The 27,535-nt window shown below is 35.6% G+C and overlaps 1 protein-coding gene across 2 annotated transcripts in view; it reads right to left on the reverse strand.

Annotated features, from left to right (window-relative positions):
- Positions 1-3,456: 3,456 nt before the first annotated feature.
- TMEM38B (transmembrane protein 38B) overlaps positions 3,457-27,535 on the reverse strand; it is a 50,215-nt gene continuing 26,136 nt past the window's right edge. Inside the window, exons 5-6 of one of the 2 annotated variants that reach the window (XM_058694666.1) lie at positions 25,646-25,763; positions 3,457-4,425 (exon numbers count right to left, since the gene is read on the reverse strand). In XM_058694666.1, the coding sequence (XP_058550649.1) occupies positions 4,213-4,425; positions 25,646-25,763 (331 nt within the window). In that variant the 3' untranslated portion in view covers positions 3,457-4,212. Of the gene's footprint in view, positions 4,426-4,465; positions 5,935-25,645; positions 25,764-27,535 lie in introns of those variants that run through there. The other variant, XM_058694667.1, reaches the window with a different exon arrangement.

Raw genomic sequence — 27,535 nt, forward strand, 5'->3', positions numbered from 1 at the left:
ATCATTATAACAATGAGTAGGTAAGCCACAGACCAAAAAGAAAATATGTGCAAAATTCATATCTGACAAAGGATCAATATCCACAATATATAAGAACCCCTATAACTTAATAATATAAAGGTAAACCCAATAAAATATGGACAGAAGATCTGAAGAGATGCTTCACAGGAAGTAAACAAATGGCCAATAAGCACACACAAAAAAAGTGCTCTATATCATTAATCACCAGGGAAATACAAATTAAAAACATAAAAACCACAAACTACCCATTGAAAGTGGACAAAATTAAAATATTTAACTACTCTAATCCTTGGTAAGGATGTAGAGCACTGGAACTCTCATACACTGTTATGGCGTGTAAAATGGTATAACCACTTTGGAAAAAAGGTCTAGCAGTTTTTTTTATAAAACTAAACGTAATTCGGGGTACCTGGGTGGCTCAATCGGCTCAGGCCATGATCTCACTGTGAGTTCAAGCCCTGTGTTGGGCTCTGAGCTGTCAGCACCCAGATCCTGGAGTCTGCTTCGGATTCTGTGTCTCCCTTTCTCTCTGGCCTTCCCCCACTCATACTGTCTCTGTCTCTCAAAAATGGAATAAATGTTAAAAAAAAAAAAACTAAACATAATTCTATCCCCATGTATTTGCCCAAAAGAAATAAAAACATGCTTAACGCAAGAATCATACAAAAATGGTCATAGCAGCTTATTCAAATGGATAACAAAAGGATAACCAAAATGTGGCATAGTCATACAGTAGAATGCCTGCTACTAAGCAATTAAGAAGGAATGAACTACTAATAAATGCAACATAAGACGAATGAATTTCAAAAACATTATGCTGAGTATGAAAGAAGTCTTATGTAAAAGAGAATATATTACCTGATTCTATTTATTCTATTCAGTTTGGGGTGTGTGGGAGGGGTGCAGTGCAGACTAACTGGAAAGGAACTTCCCAAGGTGCTGGTAATGTTCTGTATCTTGATAGTATAGGATATCTAGTTGTATGCATTTGTCAAAACTATTTAAATGTACACTTACAATTTGTGTATTTCATTGTGTGCAAATTTTACCTCAAGAGGAAAAAAATGTAAAAACAAAAACAAATTAAAGAAATATATATGTTAAAAACAAGAGTGAAATTGTACTTATTAAGAAAAATAAATTCGATAATCTTCAGGAAAAAAAGTACATAATCTAACGCAAGTATATACAGAAACTGAAAGACCCTGGTACTTACGTGGATGTCTTCCTGGCCTGCTCCCTGATGTGTTCTTCAGGTCTCTGCTAAAACGCAATTTTAATTTTTTTTTTTTTTTTTTTAACGTTTATTTATTTTTGAGACAGAGAGAGAGCATGAACGGGGGAGGGTCAGAGAGAGGGAGACACAGAATCTGAAACAGGCTCCAGGCTCTGAGCTGTCAGCACAGAGCCCGACGCGGGGCTCGAACTCATGGACCGTGAGATCATGACCTGAGCCGAAGTCGGACGCTTAACCGACTGAGCCACCCAGGCGCCCCTAAAACGCAATTTTAACAGAGACGTCTTCTCTAGCAATACTATTTCAACAAACACCCCCAAGTCCCTCACTTTCTATCCTGCTTAGTATTTATTCATAACCTGTAGTACCACAAGAACACATTTGTTTGTTCATGTCTCTCCACCAGTGGAATGTAAACTCCAAGAAAGCAGTAGAGAGGAAGAGAGCATTAGTGAACACATTATTCCATTTCCAATATATCACTCAACTGCAATCCACTTGTGCTTTGAGGGAGATTTTAATGGAATAGTGTCTGGTCTCAAAGGAATAGATAAACACAGTAAAGAGGGACTCTCTCCCCTCTTCTCTCATCTCCACCTTTTGGCCTCTGCCTAGAGGGAAGCTGGAATTTCTACTGAAATCCATCTGCTCCATACACCTGGTCCCTCTCCAGCCCTTACTCCCTCAGCAAAGAGTGACTGATGTGATAAATCAGAATTGGATATTAATTTGGCCACATTTTACCAAAGGATGAAACCACGGAGCTAAGTCAGCCCATATTCTTGCCAGCATCTTGTCTCCTCTTAAGAAGACCTACTAGGTCTTGACTTTCTCACTAACTCCCTATGACTGGCTGTGTGAAACAGGCCCACAGGCCTCTTTCATGCTACATGTTAGGAAAGAAGTTTAAACAATCTGCTTTGCAAATCTAGTCAAGTCTCTAGGCAGCATGAGTAGATTCAGAGTGGGAGGTTTCAAGCCTAAGCCATGTTCTCCAGTACAGCTTTTTCCTAAGAAACTTGAATTGAAGGTTACAGGATGCATGACTAGATTAATAAAGCTTGCAACAATATCCCATTTGGACAGTAATCATTCAATATATACTGAAATCAGCCAAAATGCCAGAGAAGTTCTGAACTACTAACTCAAGAAAAATATAAAACAAAAAACATAATATAATACTCCATTGGTGCTAAATAACTTATTTTAATAAATTGCCTTTAATACAAGTATAAAACAATATTCCTATCATTTCAACTACAGTTAAACCCAGACTTCAAAGCTAAGTCAATAATTAGTAACACGTTAATTCTGAAAAGTTTTAAACTACAAGAGTATCAAATATAATACAAAACTCAAATATTTTAATGCTTTCTGACACAGTATTAAAAATAAACTTCTTAGCATCCCAAGGCTATCAAAGGTCCTCCTCCCCCAAAATATTTATTTATTTAATAAGTAAAAGCATAGTACCCTGTTTGTGCTTATATTTATCAAAAAAAATTTTTAATGTCTAACTTCAGTGTGATTTGAATACTTCTATGCCATCCCCAAATGCCTTATATACATACTAACTCTTTGCAGGTAGGAGGTTCATGGTCTTGGTAGAAAAAATCACGTTAGTTACAGTGTTTTAAAATTCTAACTAGACTTTTAAACTATAAAATAAAACAAGAAAGTTTAACATTATTTAGTTAGTACCTTTTCTCCTCTCTTTTTTTTTGGGTGGGGGGCAAAAAGGACTGATTTAACATCATTCTTCATTCAAATGGACTATCATACAAGGTTTTAGTTTATGGTTCTTCTTTGTTAGCTGGTTAATATCAAATGCCCAAGGACAATTCTCATTAGAGCTGAACATTTCCACATAAGGGTAATTAGATTTAATTTAAAATAAAGTTAATAATATATGTATGTACATGTAGATTAAAATGCAACATAAACATATGCAAAGTAGTAAGAGACATTCACCTAGAAAACTGAAAAGTATCCACTAGAAAGGAGACATAGGGAAAAATTTTAAACTGAAATAATACTTTTTGCTGAATCATTAAGCTACTACCATCAACATAGATCAACTAAGACAGAAAGAAGTTAAGAATATGCAAAATGCTGACAAGAATGATTTATTCTACAATTAAAATGAATGTTTTAAAGAGAAAAAATAACTTTCTAAAATGAAACTTACAAAACAAAACTTGGGTTTAGTAATTTATTAAAAATTTCACCCCTAATTTTCTTTTGAAAAAAAGGAACATTATAAACAAGGGCATGAAATAGACTTCAGATTGAGACTCATACCAATACTCTGTTCTCACTGAAAAATAGTACTATTTTAAAAAATTAAATAAAATTTCAAATATTTTCCATTTAATGTACATTAAAAAATACAGTATTTATACCTGAAATATAAACTAGTCATTTATTTTCATTCATAATATAAAGTGATTTAGGGAAGGTTTACTTTTCCCAGTGCTCAAAATTAAATAAGAATTGTTTTCCATATCTAGGAATTATACTGATCACGTAAAGTAAAAGTTTAATTTTGCAGAACTAAAGCTCAGATAGATTCAAATAAAAAATGTGTATGAAAATAACTAAATAAAACAAAGGCTTTAATTTTTATTAATTTGCAATCATAGCAAGTTTACTTTTTCTAACATTAGGAAAAAAAATCAAGCCCCCTTTATCAATATAAAACTTTTAAAATAATCACAATAGAATCTTTTATATATAACTTAGAAAAACAATTTCACATGATACACTCGTAACACTCAGAAATTACCATCCAGAAAGAGACAATCTCCCTGAAATAGAAAGAAGTTCTTTCTTTTTGTCACCTCCATTCCTTATATAAACTTTATTTCACATCATTTACATACAAATATTTATCACCATCTGTCAGGTAGGTAAGAAAAAAAAATTTTGCCTTTAGAGCTCATACAGTAAATTTACTAAGTCTTCTTGGTATGTTTCTTTTTAACAGTATCTGAAGCAACAGCTATAGGTTTTGAGGTCGATGAACCAGTACCATTAAAAGATGATTTTGTTTCACTTTTCTTTTCACATGGTGTGAACTGCTGCTGCCAACCAAACAGCATCCGGCTCAATGCGTCCTCAAAGAGAGCAAAAGGCGCAGTAGCAGTCTCTGTAATCATCATGGTTATCTGGAAAAACAAAGTTCAATTTTGAATTTAAACACAAATGTCTTCTGTTTCTCAAAACTGAGAGGAGAAAGTAAATTTTAAAAGAGAGAAAGATCAAAAACACATTCTTATTTACTGTTTAAAAATTTTTTTTATTGAGGTATAATGGACATATTAGTTTCAGGTGTAAAACATGTTTCAATATTTGTATATATTGCAAAACGATCACCACAACAGGTCACCATACATGGTTACAAAGCTTTTGTGTGATGAAAACTTTTTAAGATTTATTCTCTTAACAGCTTTTGAATATGCAATACACTATGATTAACTACAGTCACCATGCTTCACACTGCATCCCCATGACTTATTTTGTAACTAGAAGGTTGTAGTTTTTGAGTTCCTTCATCCTTCACTCCCCCCATCCCCAGCTCCTGGCAACCACCAATCTATTCCTTATATTTGAGTTTTGTTTTGTTTGTTCATTTGTTTTTTTTAGATTTCACATGTAAGTGAAATCATGTAGTATTTGTTTCTAACTTCTTTCACTTAGCATAATGCCCTCAGGATGCAACCATGTTGTTGCAAATGGCAAGATTTCATTCTTTTTACGGCTGAGCAATATTCCAGTATGTATGTGTGTGTGTTTTACATCTTCTTTATTCATCCACCAACTGACACATTGTTTCTGTTATCCAGGCTATTGTAAATAATGTTGCAGTGAACATGGGGATGCATATATCTTTTTGAATTATTTCAATTTCTTCAGATAAGTATCCAGAGTGGAATTACCAGCTCATAAGGTAGTTCTATTTTTAATTTTTTGAGGAACCTCCAAACTGTTTTGCACAGTGGCTGCACCAACTTCCATTCCCACCCACAGTGCACAAGGGTTCCCCGTCCTCCAGATCCTCATAAACACTTGTTATTTCTTGTCTTTTGGATAAGAGCCATTCTGACATTCTGATATCTCCTTGTGGTTTTGATTTGCATTGCCTGAGGAGGAGTGATGCTGAGCATCTTTTCATGTACCTGCTGGCCATCTGTATGTCTTCTCCGGAAAAATGTCTGTCTATTCAGAACTGTCCATTTTTAAATTGGATTGTTTGGCTTTTTGCTATTGAGTTGTATGAGTTCTTTTTGTATTTTGGATATTAACCACTTATCAGATACATGATTTGCAAATATTTTCTCCTATTCAGTAGGTTGCCTTTTCATTTTGCTGACAGTTTTCTTTGCTGTACACTTTTTCAATTTAATGTAGTTCCACTTATTTATTTTTGCCTTTTTTGTCTTTGCTTTTGGTGTCAGATCCAAAAAAAAAATCACCAAGACTGATGTCAAGGAGCTTACCAGTATATTTTCATCTCCTGGAGTGTTATGGTTTCAGGTCTTTAATCCATTTTGAGTTAATTTTTATGTATGGTATAAGACAGTATTTCAGTTTCATTCTTTTCCATGTGGCTCTCCAGTTTTCCCAACACCATTTATTGAAGAGACCATCCTTCCCCCATCGTATATTCTTGGTTCCTTTGTAGTAAATAAATTGACCGCATGTGCATGGGTTTATTTCTGAGCTAAAATGTATTGTTTAATCTTTAGGAGAAGAAAACCTAAGCTAGGTTCTAGAAAATCTCTGTTCTCTGTAAGTTTATACTTAAGCAAAGGAAAAGAACATAACTCGTTAACAATAACACAAGGTACCATATTTTGGGGTGGAAATGAGCAGTACAACCATAAAAATATATCTCGTATTCAAAGGAAATAGGAAGAAAAAATATCATCTACAGTCAATACCAAACAATCAATAACAGCTGTCATTACTATGCCCTTAACATGTGCCAGAACTTTAATAAGTGTTCTATATTATCTCATCTTCTTTATTTTTTTTAATGTTTATTTTTGAGAGAGAGAGAGACAGCATATGCACAAGCAGGGGAGGGGCAGAGAGAAGATGACAGAGGATCTGAAGTGGGCTCTGAGCTGACACCAGCAAACCCAAAGTGGGGCTTGAACTCACAAACCACGAGATCATGACCTGAGCCCAAGTCATGCTTAACCAACTGAGCCACCCCGGTATCCCCATCTTATCCTCTTTAAGTGTAATCCAACAATTACTCCATTATTACTCTCAGCACAGAGATGTGAACCATGGCTGACAGGTTCAGTAACTTGCTTGAAGTCACAGAACTAATAAGCAGTAAAGCAGTTTGGAACACCCAGATTTTGAGTTCAATCACTAAATACACTGTATTCTATCATTATCTAAAGTCACAGATTTTTCAGTAATGCAGAATACTACCCTTAGGAAAGACTGTAGAAAGTCTCTAATCATCCAATGCTTTCTATATGTATATGTATATGCATATACATATATTTATACACAAAGCACTAAGACATTAGGAGGTAGAATATAAAGTGCTACCAATTCTTTATTTGGCAAAATGCAGTGTTCAGAGATGTTCAGATTTGTTCAAAAAATTAGATTGGTACAAAAGGATCTGGGGACAGAGTTTTAAGGACTAGAATGATCCCAAAAAGCCCAAGAATTTCCAAGAGACAATTCTTCCAGCAAATCTAAGATAATGAATTAAATTAGAAATTTATGGAATCAAATCTCCACAAGAGGCCCCTACTTAATCCACTTATTTGAAGAAAATGGAATCAAGAAAAAAATTCTTATTAATTGCAATACGGTCTAGGTAGTGAGGAGACAGAATAGGTTCCATCAAGGAGAATGGATAAGTGAAACCCATACTGTGCAACTGTTAAAAGTAATAAATAGAAAAGTAATATGGGAAATTCTTAAAAAAACTGTTAGGTGAAAGCTAGAACAAGAGCTATAGTGTGCTATCATTTAGATAAATTAAAAATGCATGCACACACAACACTGTGAATGTACAAAATGTCACAGAATTGTATACTAAGAAATAGCTAATTTTGTTATGTGACTTTGACCTCAATAAAAATAAACAAAAAAAATAACAAACTTTTTAAATAATGCATGCACACAGGCTTCAAGCTAGCCATGACTAAATAAATGCCTTATATCAGACTCAGTCTCTCACCAAAATCAGTGTTAAAAACAGAAATACACAAAACAACCATACAAAGGCACTGGAGAACAACAAATCAGGCAGAACCTAATGGGGCTATCCCTAAGAGAAAGTTAACTGAACAAGGTGAGCTCCACATTCAATCTGGCTTTTTTCTTTTAATGGTATGTGTCAATTCACAGCATAGGAGAATAGCAAACAGAAGTCCCAAATGGGCTAAGAAGACAGAGCCTGCAGTCTGAGAAGGCCAAAGCACCTAGGACTTGAGAGAAAGAAAGCTCAAAAAGGAGAGAACCAGAAAAACATTAAGCCCAAAGATCCACACATAACTTACTCTGGAGAAGTTTACCCTAAACAGTGCAAACACAGGAAGAGATTTCAAAAACCTAGTGGAGAGCAACAGTTGGAAGGCCAAAAGCTGAGCAGACACTTCAGCAGCCAGCTGAAGGGTAGAGTACAAAGCCAGCCAAAGTGGAACTGCCTAGGGATACATCTCAGACTTAAATTAAGACTCCAAAAGGGTCACATTCTAGAAGGGCAAACCCCAAAGAGAACAGCATTAACAAAACCTAAAACTAACTATCAACAGGATTATAATAATCTGCTTGTGCATTAAACCTGGTTGCCAGAAAAATGTCAGAATATAGTCCCTGCCCTTAAAGTCCTTACAGATTAGTCAAAGACAAGCTAGTCAGAAGACAGAGTAAATCAGTAATTACAGAACAGTAAAGAGTAAATGCAGTGATGGAGGTGTGGCCACAAATTTTTAGGTAAGAGATATAGATTTGGAAGTCATTACCATACAAGTAAAAGGTAAAGGCATGAATATGAATGTGATCACCTGGAGAGAAAACATACAGAAAGGAGAGTCTAAATATAATGTTAATCTACAAGTTTATGCCATTATTGGACAAGATATAAGAAGAACTTCCTTATATTAAATTATTCTTTAGCATAAATAGTTATAATGCAAAATTATCTTGGTCATAACTTGACTTCGTGGACTGCCAATAAAAGATAAAAGAATTCAGATAAACACAATGGTCCACTGTCAGGAAAACAGCAATGTCTTTTTACAAAATCTTAAAGAAAAAACTGTCAGGATCTAAAGTATTTCCTGAGAACATGAACTATATAGTATTTTTCAAAGTCGAGTGCTTTAATAGAATCTCTACTCCCAGTAGACTCATCACTCAGCTGAGAAGTATTGCTGGCATCAGAAATTACTGCTGAGATAGACTTACGAGGTTCAAGGACAAACTTCGGTGAATTCAGCCTCTTATCAGGACTTGATTCAGCAAGGTGACACAAATATAATGGTGACAAATGGAACGAATCTTTATTCTTTTATAAATAAAATACAAAACTGTCTCCTTATTTAGTAAACTATTAACATAAAAAGTGTATTACATAATTTAAATAGCATTTGACTTCCTGGTCTTTTGCTTAAAAAGGGAAATAAAGAAAAGAAAGTAGAAACCTTAACAACAATCTGATATTTACAACATATCCTAAGATATAAACTAATTCAAGTAAAGAAACTGTTTAAAGCTCCACCATATTCTTTATGTAATATCTCATGTCATATCATTTCAAAGATGCCCAAATGTGACATACAATCTGAGGTCTTTAAGGGCACAAACAGCACTTAATGTTCTTTAGATCCTCCACAGTGTCTAGAACGGAGAGTACAACCAATAAACGTAACTTCTACCTCACATGAGCAACTGAAAAACTATTATACAATGTATCTACATAGGCAAAAAAACCTATCATACGATATATCTACACTGGCAAAATAATATCTACATTATTAATCTCTCTCCACCTAGAATATACTTCTTTCTGTCTCTACCTGCCTAGATCAAACAATCCTTTGTAGTGCAACTCATGTGTCAACTCCAAAACCTTTTGGACACCTTCCAGTGAAAGTCTCCTTGCCCCTGAATGAACTCCCAACGGCAAGTGGCATATCCAACCATGTTTTCTGTTAATCTATACTTTCTTCGTCGGTGATACCACTCATTCATTCGTCAGCATTAACCTGAGGCTACCAAATAAATTAAAATCTTAGGATTTCCAATTCTTTAAGTAAGCTTCACACCCAGTGCAGAGCCCAATGTGGGACTTGAACCCATGACCCTGAAGATCAAGACCTGAGCTGAGATCAAGAGTAAGACACTTAATTGGCTGAGCCGCTGAGGTGCCCCAAGATTTTCATTTTATAAATGTCATTTTCAATAAACTGGGTAAATTAATTATTTCTGGTAGTACAATCTTAGATAATTAAGTATGAGGGAATTAAATACAGAGAGACCTCTGTATTTATCTTGATCATTTATCAGTCAACAAATATAAATTTAAAATCTACCACATACACTAGACACACTGATAGGGATACAGCAATAAATAAAACAAACTTAGTGCCTATCTTCATAAAGTTTAAAAGCATAGTGTACATGTCTCATATTTTTCTTCATAACATCTTAAGGACAAAGTCTGGGTCTTATTTAAAGTTATATGCTCATGTGTATCCCTCAAAGGGCCTAATAATATTGTCCCACATTCATGTTTTCAATAATATACCATCTGAATATACCTCTCAAGAGCATTCAGCACAACTCCCCAGTCCATCCTTCCTAAATCTGTATCTCAGTTTTCCCCTTGCTTCATTCACAACTTCTTTACAGTTTCCCATTCTGAATCTTCCTTCTCTAAATATTAAAGAATCTCCTGGTTCTGTCTTCACTCCTCTCTCTGTTTCTCTGTATAATATAACTGCTTCCCTAAGTTGATTTACAAATTTAATACAATCTCAATTAAAAAAAATACTAACAAGTTTTTTTTTACGGAATTAGACAAATTGCTATTAAAGTTCATATCCATACACAAAAATAGCTGGGAAAATTTTGAGGAGAAAAACAAACATGCAGGAATATTCAGAAAACACTAAAAATGAAAAATTCCAAGAATGCCTGATTCTCCATAGCCTTGTAAACAGAACATACATGAGAAATGGCATCTGAGGATTATTTTAATTAACATTTCTCAAATTATGAATGCTTCGATTTTTTCATATGTTTGAAAGACATCTTCATATCTTTTCCATGTGAATTGCCTGTTGACAGCTTCCTTTTAATTTTTCCATCAGGTTTTTGACCCTGTAACTTTTAATTTTTAAGAGGTTGTTATGTATTACAAATACAAACCATCAATAATATATGTTGCAAGTACTTTTATCACAGTTTGACAACTGTACTTTTATTTTGTCCATGGTGCTTCCATCCACACAACTTTTTGAAAAATGTGAGTCAAACTTGTCAACCTTTTCTTTACAGAAAAAGAAAAAAGTAAGCCCAAAGTAAGTACAAAGAAGGACACGATATAGACCTGAAATCAGTGAAATACAAAACAGGAAACAATGACACAAAAAGCAGCATCTTTTTTAAATTTTTTTTTTAATGTTTATTATTTTTGAGAGAGAGAGAGCATGAGCAGGGGCGGGGCAGAGAGAGAGAGACAGAATCTGAAGAAGGCTCTGAGCTGTCAGCACAGAGACAATGTGGGGTTCAAATTCACGAACTGTGAGATCAGGACTTGAGCCCCACTTGGACGCTCAACCGACTGAGCCAGGCGCCCCAAAGGCTGGGTCTTTCAAACAAATCAATGGAACTTATAAACATCTAGTAGGGCTGACTTAGAAAGAGAGGAGGGGGTGGAGTTAAGATGGCAGAAAAGTAGGGAGACCCTAAGCCTGTCTCATCCCTTGAACTCCGCTAGATATTTATAAATATCATTCTAGTTATAGAATAGTTATAAATATCATTCTAAACACCAAAGAAATCAACTGGAGGTCTGAATGAAAAAAACTGCAAGACTACATATAGAAAGGGGAACACTGTTTGGAAAGTAGGAAGTACAGAGAGTTTACAGGGTGAGATACTGCTCTGGGTCCAGCCGGGGAGGGAAATAGCTTAAGGAGGCTATCACGAAGTATTATAAGCAGCAGAGAACATATGGTGGGAGCAGTGCCTGGCTTAAGGGTGCTCAAGTGGTGAAGCAGGTAGAATCCCAGGAGTGACAGCATGGTCTGAGGATCGCTTGTGTCACAAGAAAGAGTGGTCGCACCAAAAAGTTGTGCTGTTTCCAGGCATAAGAGAAGGGGCTTAGTCAGGCTGAGGACTGCAAGCTGGGGTGCCTGCTTTCTGCTGTTTTGACATGAACTCTGAACAGCAGCACAGTCATGCCACTGCTTTTTTCACCAGGCAGACAAAAGCCTGGCGAGACCCTTCCCCAGAGGAGCAGCACAGGTCCGGCCCAGGGAATCCCTAAAATTTGGAATTTTGAAACTCATTTACCTGAAATTTAAAAAAATCTTGGACACAAGAGGGGTGATTAATTGCTCTTCTGTGAGGCTTCCCTAAAGCGTGTCAACATTTAGTTCCAGATTCAAGAGTGGGAGGGGAAGCTGGCCACATTCATTCCGTCCTTCATAGCTGAAAGCCTTCAGGGAGCAAAACAGTGCCACCCAGAGGAGGCCAGAGACACTTACATCAAGACCTGCACCCCTGAACCCTTGAGGCTCTTTTCCACTAAAAGGAGTGAGCCTGAGAATCAGTGCAGCAGGCTCCTCCCCCCAGAAGACCAGCACAAATAACTCTTTTGCACCAAGTCTACTACCATAGTATTGCAAAGTGTCAACTCTAGGGGAAATTAGATCCAACTTCTGTTTTACTTTCTTTTTTTTTTCATTTGTTTTCTAATTTTTTTAATTCCTTTTTTTTGTTTGTTTTACTTTTTACTATTTTTATATATACCTATTTTTATATTATTTTATTTTTGACATCTACGTCCTTTTAACAAGCAGACCAAAACATACTCAGGATCTAGCTTTTTTGTTTGTTTCTTTGTGTGTTATTTCTTTTGTTTTCTGGACAAATTACAAGATGGAGAAACTCACCCAAAAGAAAAAACAGGCAAGAGATCACAGCCAGTGATTTAATCAACACAGATATAAGATGTCTAAACTAGAATTTAAAACCATGAATACAAGAATGCTAGCTGGGTTTGAAAAAAGTATAGGAGACAACAGAGAATCCCTTTCTGCAGGGATAAAGGAACCAAAATCTAGTCAGGCCAAAATTAAAAATGCTATAACCAAGATGCGATCTCAAACGGATCCAATGACAGCGAGAATGGACAAAGCAGAGCAGCAAATCAGTGACACAGAAGATAAAGTTATGGAAAATAATGAAGCTGAAAAGAAGATACAAAGGCCAAAGATCACAATACAAGACTTAAAGAACTCAGCAACTTATTAAAGAGGAATAACATTCATATCATAGGCATCCCAGAAGATGAAGAGAAAGAAAAAGGGGCAGAAGGTTGTGAGCAAATTATAGCTGAAAACTGCCCTAACCTGGGGAAGGACACAGGTATCAAAATCTAAGCAGCACAGAGAACTCCCATTAAATTCAAAAAAAGCTGACCATCACCAAAGCATATCATAGTCAAATTCACTAAATACTCAGACAAAGAAAGAATCCTGAAAGCAGCAAGGGAGAAAAAAAGTCCTTAACCTACGAGGGAAGGCAGATCAGGTTCACAGCAGATCTGTCCACAGAAACTTGGCAGGCCAGAAAGGAGTAGCAGGATATTTTCAACAGGCTGAATATGAAAAACATGCAGCCAAGAATTCTTTATCCAGCAAGGCTGTCATTCAGGATAGGAGGAGACATAAAGAGTTTCCAGATAAACAAAAACTAAAGGAGTTCGTGACCACTAAACCAGTCCAGCAAGAAATTTTAAGGGGGACTCTTTGAGTGGAAAAAACAAAACAAAACAAAAAGACCAAAAGTGACAAAGACTAGAAAGGACCAGAGAATATCACCAGAAACATCAATTCTACAGGCAACACAATGGCACTAAATTCGTATCTCTTAATAATTATTCTGAATGTAAATGGACTAAAAGATGTAGGGTATCAGAATGGATAAAAAAACAACAACAAGAACAAGTTCCAATTATATGCTGCCTACAAGAGACTCATTTTACACCTAAAGAAACCTGCAGATTGAAAGTCAGGGGATGGAGAACAATCTATTACACTAATGGATGTCAAAAGAAAGCTGGAGTAGCCATACTTATATCAGACACACTACACTTTAAAACAAAGACTGTAACAAGAGATGAAGAAGGGCATTCGATCATAATTAAGGGGTCTATCCATCAAGAAGATCTATCAACTGTGAATATTTATGGCCCCAACTTGGAGGCACCAAAATATATAAATCAATTCATCACAAACAAAGAAACTCATTGATAATAATACCATAATAGTAAGGGACTTTAACACCCCACTTACAACAATGGACAGATCATCTAAGCAGATAATCAACAAGGAAACAATGGCTTTGAATGACACACTGGACCAGATGGACTTAACAGATATAATCAGAAAATTCCATCCTAAAGCAGTAGAATACACATTCTTCTCGAGTGCACATGGAACATTCTCCAGAGTAGATCACATAATGCGTCATAAATCAGCCTTCAACAAGTACATAAAGATCATGATCACACCATACCATAAAGATCGCTATGGAACTTGAAATCAACCACAAGAAAAAATTTGGAAAGCCTACAAATACATCGAGGTTAAAGAACATCCTACTAAAGAATGAATGGATTAACCAGGAAATTAAAGTAGAAACAAAAAAATACATGGAAGCCAATGAAAATGAACACATGACCGTCCAAACCCTTTGGGATACAGCAAAGGCAGTCCTAAGAGGAAAGTATATTGCAATTCAGGCCTTTCTCAAGAAGCAAGAAAGGTCCCAAATACACAACCTAACCTTATACCTAAAGGAACAACAGAAAAGGAACAACAAATAAAGCCTAAAACTATCAGAAGAAAAGGAAAGGAAAGGAAAACACTAAAGGAAAAAAGTAAAGAAAAGGAAACAGTAAAGATTACAGCAGAAATAAATGATGTAAAAACAAACAAAAAACAGTAGAACAGATCAACGAAACTAAGAGCTGGTTCTTTGAAAGAATAAACACAATTGATAAACCCCTAGCAAGACTTAGAAAAGAGAAAGGACCCAAATAGATAAAATCATGAATGAAAGAGGATAGATCATAACCAACACCACAGAAATATAAACAATTATAAGAGAATACTATGAAAATTTATGTGCCAGCCAATTGGGCAATCTGGAAGAAGTGGACAAATTCCTAGGAACTCACAAACTACCAAAATTTAAACAGGAAGAAATAAAAAATTTGAACAGACCCATAAGCAGAAAAGAAATTGAATCAATAACTAAAAATTTCCCAACAAACACTAGTCCTGGGCCAGATGACTTCGCAGGGGAATTCTACCAGACATTTAAGAAGAGTTAATCCTTATTTTTCTCAAACTGTTCCAAAAAATAGAAATGGAAGGAAAACTTCCAAACTCATTCTACAAAGTCAGCATTACCTTGATTCCAAAATCAGACAAAAACCCCACTAAAAAGGAGAATTACAGGCCAATATATATCCTGGATGAACCTGGATACAAACATCTTCACAAGACACTAGCAAATCGAATTCAACAGTACCTGAAAAGAATTATTCACACTAACCAAGTGGGATTTATTCCTGGGCTGCAGGGCTGGTTCAATATTCGCAAATCAATCAACATGATACACCACATTAATATAAAACAAAGGATAAGAACCAAATGATCTCATCAATAGATGCAAAAGAGCATTTGATAAAATACAGCATCCATTCTTGATAAAAACTCTCAACAAAGTAGGTACAGAAAGAACAAACCTCAACATCATAAAAGCCATATACAAAAGACCCATAGCTAATATCACCCTCAATGGGGAAAAATAGAGAGCCTTTCCCCTATGCTCAGGAACAAGACAAAGATGTCTACTCCCACCATTTCTATTAAACATAGTACTGGAAGTCTTAGCCCCAGTAATCAGACAAGAAAAAGAAAGAAAGAGCATACATATCAGCAAGGAAGAAGCCAAACTTTCATTATTTGCAGGTGACATGATACTCTATGTAGAAAACCCAAAAGACTCCACCAAAAAATTATTAGAACTGGGGAACTGGGTAGTTAGTTGGGCATATGACTGTTGATTTCAGCTCAGGCCATTATCTCACAGATTGTGGGTTTGAGCCCCACACTGGACTCTGCGCTGACACACAGAGTCTGCTTGGGATTATCTCTCTCTCTGCCCCTCTCCTGATCACATTCTCGCTTGCTCTCTCTCTCAAAATAAATTAAAACATTAAAAAAAAATGTAAATGCTAGAACCAGTATATGAATTCAGCAAAGCTGCAGAATATAAAATCAACATGCAGAAATCTGTTGCATTTCTATATACGAATAATGAAGCAGCAGAAAAATAAATCAAGGAATCAATCCCATTTGCAATTGTACCAAAAACAAGAAGATATCTAGGAATAAATTTAGCTAAATTGGTAAAAGATCTATACTCTGAAAACCAAGAAAACTTGAGAAAGATACTGAAGAGGACACAAAGAAATGGAAAAGCATTCCATGCTCATGGATTAGAAGAACAAACATTATTAAAAATGTCTATATTACCCAGGGGCGCCTGGGTGGCTCAGTTAAGCGTCTGACTTCGACTCAGATCATGATCTCGCAGCTGTGAGTTCAAGCTCCACATTGGGCTCTGTGCTGACAGCTCAGAGCCTGGAACCTGCTTTGGATTCTGTGTCTCCCTCTCTCTGCCTCGTCCCCAGCTCACACTCTGTCTCTCTCTCTCACTCTCTCAAAAATAAATAAACATTAAAAAAAGAAGTCTATATTACCCAAAGCAATCAACACATTTAATCCAATCCCTATGAAAACATCATGAGCATTCTTCACAGAGCCAGATCAATCAATGGAACAGAATATAGTCCAGAAATATACCCACAAATATAATAGCAACTGATAGTCAATAAAGATGCCATTATAATTCAACAAGGGAAAGGACAGTCTTGTCAGCAAATAGTATTAGAACAAATTCATCTTCATGTGGAAAAAATAAAACTGACCCTTACCTCGTATCAATCATAAACTTAATTTGAAATGGATCAGATACCTAAACATAAAGGCAAAAACTATAAGAAGAAAATACAGGTAAAAAAATCTTCACAACCCTGGTGTATGGAAGAACTGCTTATATAGGATGCTAAAAGCAACACCATAAATGGACAACGTGATAACTGAATTTCATTAAAACTAAAAACTTCAACTCTTCTAAAGACAATATTAAGGAAAAAAAAGAAAGCCACAAACTAGGAGAAAAATATTTGCAATTCAGATATCTCACAAAGAATTGGTATCTGAACATACTGAGAACTGTTACAAGTCAATAATAAGAAAAACAATTTTCACAAATGGGCAAAGATTTGAACACTGATAACAGATATGACCAGTAAGCATCAACAATAGCCAGAGTATGGAAAAAGCCCAAATGTCCATCAATGGATGAACGGATAAAGATGTGGTATATATATACAATGGAGTATTACTCAGCAATCGAAAAGAATGAGATCTTGCCATTTGCAACTACGTGAATGGAACTGGAGGGTATTATGATAAGTGAAATTAGAGAAAGATAAAAATCATATGACTCTACTCATATGAGGACTTTAAGAGACAAAACAGATGAATATAAGGGAAGGGAAACAAAAATAATATAAAAACAAGGAGGGGGACAAAACAGAAGAGACTCATAAATATGGAGAACAAACTGAGGGTTATGGGAGGGGTCATGAGGGGAGATGGGCTAAATGGGTAAGGGGCACTAAGGAATCTACTCCTGAAATCATTGTTGCACTATATGCTAATTTAGATGTAAATTAAAAAATAAAATAAAATAAAATAAAATAAAATAAAATCACGGGGAAAAAAAAAAATGACCAGTAAGCACATGAAAAGATGCTCAAATCTCTAGCTATCAGAGAAATACAAAAAAAAAAAAAAAAACCTACAATGAGATACCACCATATGCATATAAAATGGCTAAAGACTGACAATAACATATATTAGCAAGGATGTAGGACAAGTGGAACTCTCATACACTGCTGGGTAGTAATGATGATGGGTACAAACATTTTGGAAAACAGTGTGCCAGTTTTTTTTTTTTTAAAGTTAAACATATGCTTTCCATATAACCCAGCAATTCCACTCCCAGTTATTTATCCAAGAAAAATGAAAATACATGTTCACATGAAGTACATGTTTCATAGCAACTTTATTCATAAAAACCTTACTCAAATAATCAAAAACTAGAAACAATCCAAAATCCATCAACAGATAACTGGATAAACCAACTGGGGTGTATAATGCTACTTAGCAATAAAAAGGAATATGCAACAGCATAGGTAAATCTCAAAAACATTATGCTGAACAAAAGAAGCTAGGCACAAAATATACATACTATATCATTCCATTTATATGAAACTTGAAAAAAGATTAATCTATAGTGATTGAAAGTAGGTAAGTGGTACCCTGTAGCTATAATCAGTAGTTGGGATTTACTGGAGTAGTGCACAAGGACCTTTTTGAAGTAATGGAAATGTTCCATATCTTGATTGTGATAATTATACAGGTACATAAGTTTGTCAAAACTCATCAAAACATAATGTTAGAATGAGCATATTTTATTACATGAAAAACTTTTTAAAAATTTTTAAAGAGCTTGTTCTTAAGTGTTTTGCAAACTTCACAGCCCTTTGAAGTTATTCTTTGTATTTCTGGAAAATGTACTGTCAGATTAACTTTCTGTATAAGATCCTTTAGCCCAATTTTTTCAGATCTGAGGCCCTGAATAAAAGACCACATATAATAAAGATGAGAAATCAGAGTATTTACATGAAAGAGTAAGTTGGTGGCCTGGGTATTGGAGGGATCTTAAAAAAAAAAAAAAATGCTACTTCACTAAAACATTTTTTAAAAGAGATACTGATGAAGTTGGTCTCTGTACCACATATTGGGAGACTGATAGAGGTTATACCTAGAAATGGAATTAACAAGTCACAAGATATATGATTCTTCAACTTTGTCAGATACTGCCAAACTGCTCTCCTGGGCTGTTTCTACGTATACTCCCTCTAAATCCCTTTAAAATAGTTTATATACTTTGTCTTCAATTTCTCTTATTCACCTCAGTCTATTACAATCATTTTTCTATTCTCTTCCAGTCTACTGAAACTGCTTTTACCAAGGTCACCAAATACCTTTCCATTTCAAAATCCAACAAACTCCTTTCAGTTTTAATCCCTCTTTTTTTTTTTTTTTTATTTTATTATTTTTTTTAATGTTTTTTATTTATTTTTGGGACAGAGAGAGACAGAGCATGAACGGGCGGGAGAGGGAGACACAGAATCGGAAACAGGCTCCAGGCTCCGAGCCATCAGCCCAGAGCCTGACGCGGGGCTCGAACTCACGGACCGCGAGATCGTGACCTGGCTGAAGTCGGACGCTCAACCGACTGCGCCACCCAGGCGCCCCTTAATCCCTCTTAACTCAAGTCTCCCTGTGCTTCATTTCATAATAACACTATTTCATGATAACTCCTTATCCAGAGGAGCCAAAAGATAATCCATGCTTCTCAAACTTCTCAAATCATCTCTGATGGAAGAAAGTGAACTTAGCAGAACCTCAAATGAAGACATGCCAAATATAAAATGTCATATTTTATTTTATCTTTTAAAAAAAGTGTATTTTGAATTCTATTCCATAATATATTCCTGTTTAACTTTAAAATGTTTATAATCATTAACACTGAAATCAACTACTGGTACATAATGCTTCACATTTATAATGTGACTTTGTACAGCTAGTGCCAAACAAAAGCCATATATCCCTTAAGATATGTGTAACTCTAGTTGAAGAAAGATAAATGATGTGCTTAAAACTGTGAAGCCTAGGGGCGCCTGGGTGGCTCGGTCGGTTAAGCGTCCGACTTCGGCTCAGGTCATGATCTCACGGTCTGTGGGTTCGAGCCCCGCGTCGGGCTCTGTGCTGACAGCTCAGGGCCTGGAGCCTGTTTCAGATTCTGTGTCTCCCTCTCTCTGTGACCCTCCCCCGTTCACGCTCTGTCTCTCTCTGTCTCAAAAATAAATAAACGTTAAAAAAAAAAAAAATTAAAAAAAAAAAAAAAACCGTGAAGCCTAGATTTCAAATTCTTACTCCAAAGTCCATGTGCTTTGCCCTATACTAACAGTCTTAGTTGGCACATATTTCTTGCCTCTGAGGCTTGGATTTTAACAATCACAAAGGACTTGTGAGAGCTGGAAAAGGAGAACAGAGTCCTTCTTGAATGAAACTGGCATCATACAAGAACTGAGCATCACTGAATGTTCAGCTTGCTTGCGTTCTGGAAACAGGAAGAAAGAAAACAAAGATAAGAGGGAGGGAAAGATGGGGTGCCTGGGTGGCTCAGTAGATTAAGCAACCGACTGACTTGTGATTTCTGCTCATGTCATGATCTCACACTCTGTGAGATCAAGCCCCGCATCAGGCTCTCTGCTGACAGTCTGGAGCCTGCTTTGGATTCTCTCTCTCTGTCCCTCCACTGTTCACGTGCACTCTCATGCTTTCTCTCTCAAAAATACATAAACATTTTTTTAAAAGAGCGGGGGAAAGAGACAAGAGAAAGAGGAAGAAATTTAACATAATGCTCTCAAAAAGGAAAAAAATTAATAGACCAGACATGGAAAAATTAGTAACTATATACTATATTTGAAACATCATAGGGGCACCTGGGTGGCTCAGCCAGTTAAGCGTCCGACTTCGGCTCAGGTCACGATCTCACAGTCCGTGAGTTCGAGCCCCGCATCAGGCTCTGTGCTGACAGCTCAGAACCTGGAGCCTGCTTCAGATTCTGTGTCTCCCTCTCTCTCTGACCCTCCCCCATTCATGCTCTGTCTCTCTCTGTCTCAAAAATAAATAAACATTAAAAAAAAAATTTAAGAAACATCATATGCATATGTGTAGATATATGTAGACTCCTTACACCTCCAAAATAAAGAATATATTTACTTTTCATACATACAAATAATTATAAAATCTCATCAATACTAGTAGAGAAATGAAGTCTCAACAAACACCATAGAATACCACACACACTGTCTAAAATGCTGTTAAAAAATTTTTTAAGATTTTTTTTAACGTTTGAAATTTTAAAACACGCTTGTCAAATAAGAAACTGTAGTGTAAGTTAAGAGGAATGTAAATTGGATGACAATAATATACATGAAAACATGTGATATGAGACACAGCAATGTAAAACAATGTGTTGTGAGGAACAACAAAACCAAAAAGTTGGTCCTCAGGAAAGGATAACATACAAAAACCTCTGACAAGACTGATCAAAAAAGAAGAGACGAACTTTCTCCTTGACTATGAAACAAGAACTGATTCTAGACTAGCCTTCCAGGCATAAAAGCCATAAACCCGACAAAATACATGAGGCAAACACTTTCGGGCACTGGCCAACAGAGAGTGTAAGACTGATCATGAGAAGAGACAAACTGATAAAGTGACTCACACATTTACCCTCACTTCTGTCTCAGGACAACTTCTCAAGCAGGGAGCTAGAACTGAAACTGAGGTAGCAGAGACTGGTATTGGTGAATCTAAATAGACTTGACCAGGGTAAGGTATCAAAGAGGAGAAAACTGGGCATGTTCTGGGGATCCAGGAGGAGACTCCAGATATCTATATGGTACCACAAGTCCTTGGCTTAGGGCTAGCCCGCACATGTCAAGAGGGAGACTACCGTGACTTAGCACAGAGTGGCTTTTGGTGGATTGCGATACCATCAGAGATACCACAGGGTGAGCAATGCTGGGGGCATTTACTTTGTTTCTCTTATAGAACTCACTATTTTTATACTTACATCATAGTTTTCTGTGTGCTTATTTTTGGGGAGCTATTCTCTTTGAAAAGAGAAATCATATTTATTAGTATCTTCGTATAGGCCAAAGCACTGATTATCCAAAACAGCCAATGCAAATCTCCTGACTATATAAATACTACAGGAAAAGACTGAAGTAAAGAAAAAATAATTACTGCCAAATTTTCCCTGAATATTCTGTCAATTCATTTTTTTATATCTAAGAAAAGAAAAACTATAGTAGCTACTCAGAAACAAATGACAAGCCATTCAAAAATCAGTGTAAGGGATGTCTAGGTGGCTCAGCAGGTCCTAATCTCACAGTTCATGAGTTTGAGCCCCGCATTAGGCTCACTGCTATCAGCGGGGAGCCCACCTCGGATCCTCTGTCCTTCTCTCTCTCTGCCCCTCCCCAGCTCAGTCGTGCACTCTCTTTCTCCCTCTCAAAAATAAATAAACATTTTTAAAAAATCAGTATAAATCTAAACGGAACTTAGGCAAAAGTATGCGTTAAAAATGCACATTCTATTTACAAGTAGGTGGATAACAAGGGCACCCGGGTGGCTCAGTGGATTAAGCATCTGGCTTTGGCTCACGTCGTGATGTCACGGTCCATGAGTTCAAACCCTGCATCAGGCTCTATGCTGATAGCTTAGAGCCCCGGAGCCTCCTTCGGATTCTGTGTCTCCCTCTTCCTCTGCCCCTCTCCTGCTCCTGCTCTGCCTTTCTCTCAAAAATAAATAAACATAAACAAATTTTTAAAAATAGTAAGTTGGTAGATAATAGGAAAATGCTGGGAAATATTATGAGACAAGTTTAATACTGTACGTTATTACCATACTGCAATACAGTGTTTAATTATTATAATACAGAACTATATATCCAGCAATAATTGTAAGAAAAACTCCTTTTTACTCCACAAATTAGGACTTCAACAAAAACTGATGTTTGTAATTTAAAAAATTCAACAGACACCAGTAGTACTTATTCTAATAAATCCACAATACAAGTTCATTTTCTCTAAAGTTAGAAAATTTCAGAAATTATACAGCTCCCCATACTCCTTCATGATAAAAACACTCAACAAACTAGGAATAGAAAGGAACTAACTTCGTCAATCTAATAGCAGGTACCAATAAAAGATCCATAGTTAATATCATACTTAATAGAGAAAGACTTAAGATAGTGAAAGACTAACTGGCTTCTTCTTAAAATCAGGAAAAAGAAAAGGATGTTCATCCTATTTCAATTAAACATTGTACTAGAGGTTCTATCCAGGGCAACTGCACAAGAAAATTAGATAGAAGACATGCAGACTGAAAAAAAAAAAAAAAGAAGTAAAACTATCCTCTATTTGCAGATGACATGATCTTGAATATACAAAACCCTAAGGAATCCACACCAAAAAAAAACCCCATAAAGCCTACTGGAGCTAACAAACAAGTTTATTAGCAAGGTTATAGAATGAAAGATCAAAAATCAATTTTATTTCTACATGTTTGCAATGTACAATTCCACTTACTATAGCATCAAACAGAATAAAAACACTTATGAATAAATTTAACAAAAGGATATGTATGACTCATACACTGAAAGCATCATGAAAAAAATACTTTAAAAGACCTAATAAATGTAAAGACATCTGTGTTGATTGTTTGAAAGCCTTAAAAGTGTTAAGACAACAATACTCCCAAACTTATTTGCAGATTCAAGGCAATCTCTATGAAAATATGATCTGGTCTTCTTTGCAGAAATTATGAAGTTAAACCTAAAATTTATATGGAAATGCAAATGACCTAGTATGGTCAAAACAATCCTTAGAAAGAACAAACTCAGAGGATTCACACTTCTCAATATCACAACTAACTACAATGCTAAAATAATTAAGATAATGTGGTACTAGCAGAAGGATAAGTAAATAGATGAAGGGAACAAAAGTGAGAATCCAGAAAAATACCCTCACATTTACAATTGATTTTCAGCAAGGGTACCAAGACAATTCAATGAGGGAAAGAACAGTCTTTTCAATACATAATACTAGGATGAATAGATACCCACAGAATCTTCAAGAATGTAAAGCTACGTAGCCACAGAATGTAAAAGAATGAAGTTTAATTGAATCCTTTCTCATACCATACCCAAAAATCATTTCAAAATACATCACAGAGCTAAATTAGAGCTAAAACTATATAACTTGCAGAAGAAAGCATAGAGATAATCTTTTTGACCTTGGATTTGGCAACAGTGTCTTAGATATGACATCAAGACATATACAACAAAAGAGAAAATAAGTAAATTAGACTTCATCAAATTTTAGAAATTTGCACTTCCAAAAACAAGAAAGTGAAAGGACAACCCACAGAATGGGAGAAAATATCTATAAATCAGAAATCTAGTAAGGGTCTAGGGTCGAAAATATATGAGGAATTCTTACAACTCAACATTAAAAAGACAAATGACACATTAAAAAATGGGAAAATGATCTGAATAGACATTTTTCCAAAGATATACAAACAAACACATGAAAAAATGTTCAATACCATTAGTCATCAGTCATCACAACCACTAGAATGGCTCTAATAAAAAAGACAAGCATTGATGATGGTATGTGAAATTAGAATTTTCATACTTTGCTGGTGGGAATGTAAAATGATGAAGCCACCATGGAAAACTGTCTGTTAGCTCCTCAAAGGTTAAACACAGCATTACTATATTATCTAATCCGTTTCTATATTACACCCAAAAGAAATGAAACACATATCCACACAAAAAACTACATGAATGCTCACAGCTCATTATTCCTATTAGCCCAAAAAATAAAACCCAAATATTCATCAACCAATGGATAAACAGAATGTGGTATATCCATACAATGGACTATTATTTGGCAATAAAAAGGAATAACATACTAATGCATACTACAACATGGATGAACCTCAAAAACATGGTAAGTGAAAGAAACAAGTCACAAGGACACATTGTATGATAGCAATCACATGAAATGTCAAATAGGCAAATTTATAGAGACAGAGAGTAGATCAGTGGTTGCCTACATTTGGGGGGACTGAGGGAAAATGTGAAGAAACTGGTAATGTGCATGATGTTTCTTTTTTGGAGTGATGAAAATGTTTTAATACTGATTGTGGTGACAGCTGCACAATTCTGTGAATATATAAAAAAAACACTGAAATGTACACTTAAATGGATGAATTTTACAGTATGTAACATATATCTCAATAAGCTGTTACAAAAAAATACATACAGCTCAAAATGTTGAGGACTGGAAGAGGACACATATGAAGAGATTTTGCCTCAGATATTTGAAGTACTTGAATTACAGCCACAGATCACCTCCATAGTAGGACTACTGAAACAAAAATAAACTATCCCTATAGTGACTTGGTTCTTTCTAAGATATAAATTTATTTAATATATACTGTCTTCCTTTTAAGAATCCAATAGGTAAGTTTTTACCCAAAAATACCTAGGCTGAGAGTTAGCTATAAAATTCCTCTACATTTAAATAATACTCATATTTTTAAACCAACCGTCTACTTTTGAATAGGGAACAATATTTAATAATGGTAAGAGTAACGATAATCAGAATTAGACTCATGATACAGCTAATAAAATTCATAAGATACGTCCCAGTAATAGAAAGACATGCACCATCTCCAATCCTCTCAACAATCGTATAATGAAGATGAGGAAATGAGGATTCAGAGACATTAAGTGACTTGCCTATTCAGGAATTAGATAGCAAAGCTAGGATTAGAACTTAAGATTGCCTGTCTCCAAAACCTGTGATCTTACACCACACTACCTCCTATCTTCAAGACAGAATAAAGCTTCCAACAAGGCAATAATAATACAAGAGACTACACACAAATATGCCCCACTATAAAATTTTGAAATGTTAAAGCTTTAAGGAACCTCAGAGAACATCTAAGTATCCCATTTTACAAATGAGACATTGCTGTCTGCACTCTGATCAGCTATAGCTATTTCCACTATTCTGGCCTCCAACATTTATTAGACTATCTGCAAATCTTTCATGATAGCCTCAGCATAAATCAAATGTGGAATCATCCAGGAGCTATGTTTCAAAAAGTCATGGATGTGCTGAATAAACAACCCAAAATTTACATTTTTAGACTGTAACAACAGTAAAAAGTAAATGTTCCTGTTACTTGCCTAATATGCAGAATTCTGGTTATAAAGCATTTGTAATATGGATTTATAGCTACTTTGAATTCTTACCTTTGTGGCCACAAGAAACATGGTATAAAGGAACATAAGATTATGCCTTGATACTGCCAGGTGTTTGGCGTGCTGGAATGTGAAGATAACTGACCCCAGTAGGGTTACCTTGGCAGGGCTGAAAATAAAATGCATTTTAAGTCAGTAAGTAATAAACATACATGATCCATCTCTAGATTTCTCAAAGAGTACTCTGAAAAATATTCATTTAATATACCCATGAGTTAGTAATAGATGAAAAAGAGTTCTATGAATATACTTCTCAAGTTTTACAAGTGCTACATTATATAAAGTATAATTTCACTCTGATAAAGTATCAGAGATCTTAGAATGTTCACACATATTGTGACTCTGATAAAAAGAGCTCATTTCTATTTACAGTACTTCTGAAACAAATTTGACCATATACTACTTTTTTACAAAGATATGAAAGTCCCATGTTCCACAGTATGACTTAGAAAAAAGCAGATTAGTCCTTACAGTGCTAAACAAGCTCCTTCAGTCAGGTGGGAGAAGGAAAAAAGCAAGCCCTGATTTACATAGTATTTTCCCATTTCCATGGTGTAGATACTCCCATCGCAGTCAATTTCAGGCTGCTGTGCAGAATGGAGAAGAGATAGACACACACAACCAGCTCTCATACAACAGTATGAGCCACATCCAGCACAATTACTTGGGTAACTCCAGCACAAAGCATTACTTTCATATTATATATTTGCCACACATTTAAAGTATATCTCAGTAACAGATCATTATTTAGCTTATGTTTACAACTAGAGAAATATAAATGATAAACTCTTAGAATGCCATACTGCAAAATATGGCAAATTTAAAAGTCACTATAAGCCATTTTATGAAAAATTACCTATTTATTTATTACAAGCTAAGGACTGAGTTCAAAATAGGGTTAGGTTTGGGCAACAGGGCTTTAGACCTTGCTTAACGATTGACTGTGCAGCATTAATGTTCTGGAACAATGGTCTCTCAAACTTTTTTTAAAATTTTGTTTTAATATTTATTTATTTTTGAGAGAGAGCGAGTGAGCAAGTGAGGGAGGGGCAGAGAGAGAGGAAGACACAGAATCTGAAGCAGGCTCCAGGCTCCTAGCTGTCAGCACAGAGCCCAACATGGGGCTCGAACTCATGGACCACAAGATCATGACCTGAGCCAAAGTTGGACACTTAACTGACTGAAACCACCAGGCCACCTGGTCTCTAAAACTTATTAACTGCACATCCCTACTGGTTAAAAAAAGGGGGTTTTATGACACTCCCTAATACATGTTTATCAATTAAGTTATAAATTAAATATACATATAATGTATTAAAAATGTACACCAAACTATTTATGTATTTATCAAATGGACATTTTTAAAAGATGAGGTAAAAGGAATTACTTTTTATCTTAATATCATTTTACTAATCTTTGTTTCTAATAGTTTAGATTCTGTACCACAGTGCCTCATTATGGGTATCCTCTGAGCACACGCACATTCCATTTTGGATTGCATTCCTTTAGAGCATAAATTCAGAAGCACTGAATTTGAAAAGCAATGATTTTGTAGACAATAAAATGGGGCAGGGGATTGGAGAAGGGCTGAGATTTAGGAAAATGTCAATGAGACTGGTTTGGAAGATCAGGATGCATTTAAAAAGTATTCTTGTATTAGTTGCCTATGAAACTAGAAAATGAGCTTATCTGCATCCAAAATACAATAGTGGGATAGGTATAGGGTAATAATTAGAGACATTCCAACTCCAAAAGGGAGAAAATGAAAGGAAGAAAGAAGTCACTGGTCCTATGCAATTTCAAAACCCAGCAGAGCCAATTCAATTAGGTTTCAAGGTTTCAAAGCCTGGGAATAATCCTCTGTGACATCAGGCTCCACCA

This window comes from Neofelis nebulosa, chromosome 12, assembly GCF_028018385.1.
Source record: "Neofelis nebulosa isolate mNeoNeb1 chromosome 12, mNeoNeb1.pri, whole genome shotgun sequence".
NCBI lineage: Eukaryota > Metazoa > Chordata > Mammalia > Carnivora > Felidae > Neofelis > Neofelis nebulosa.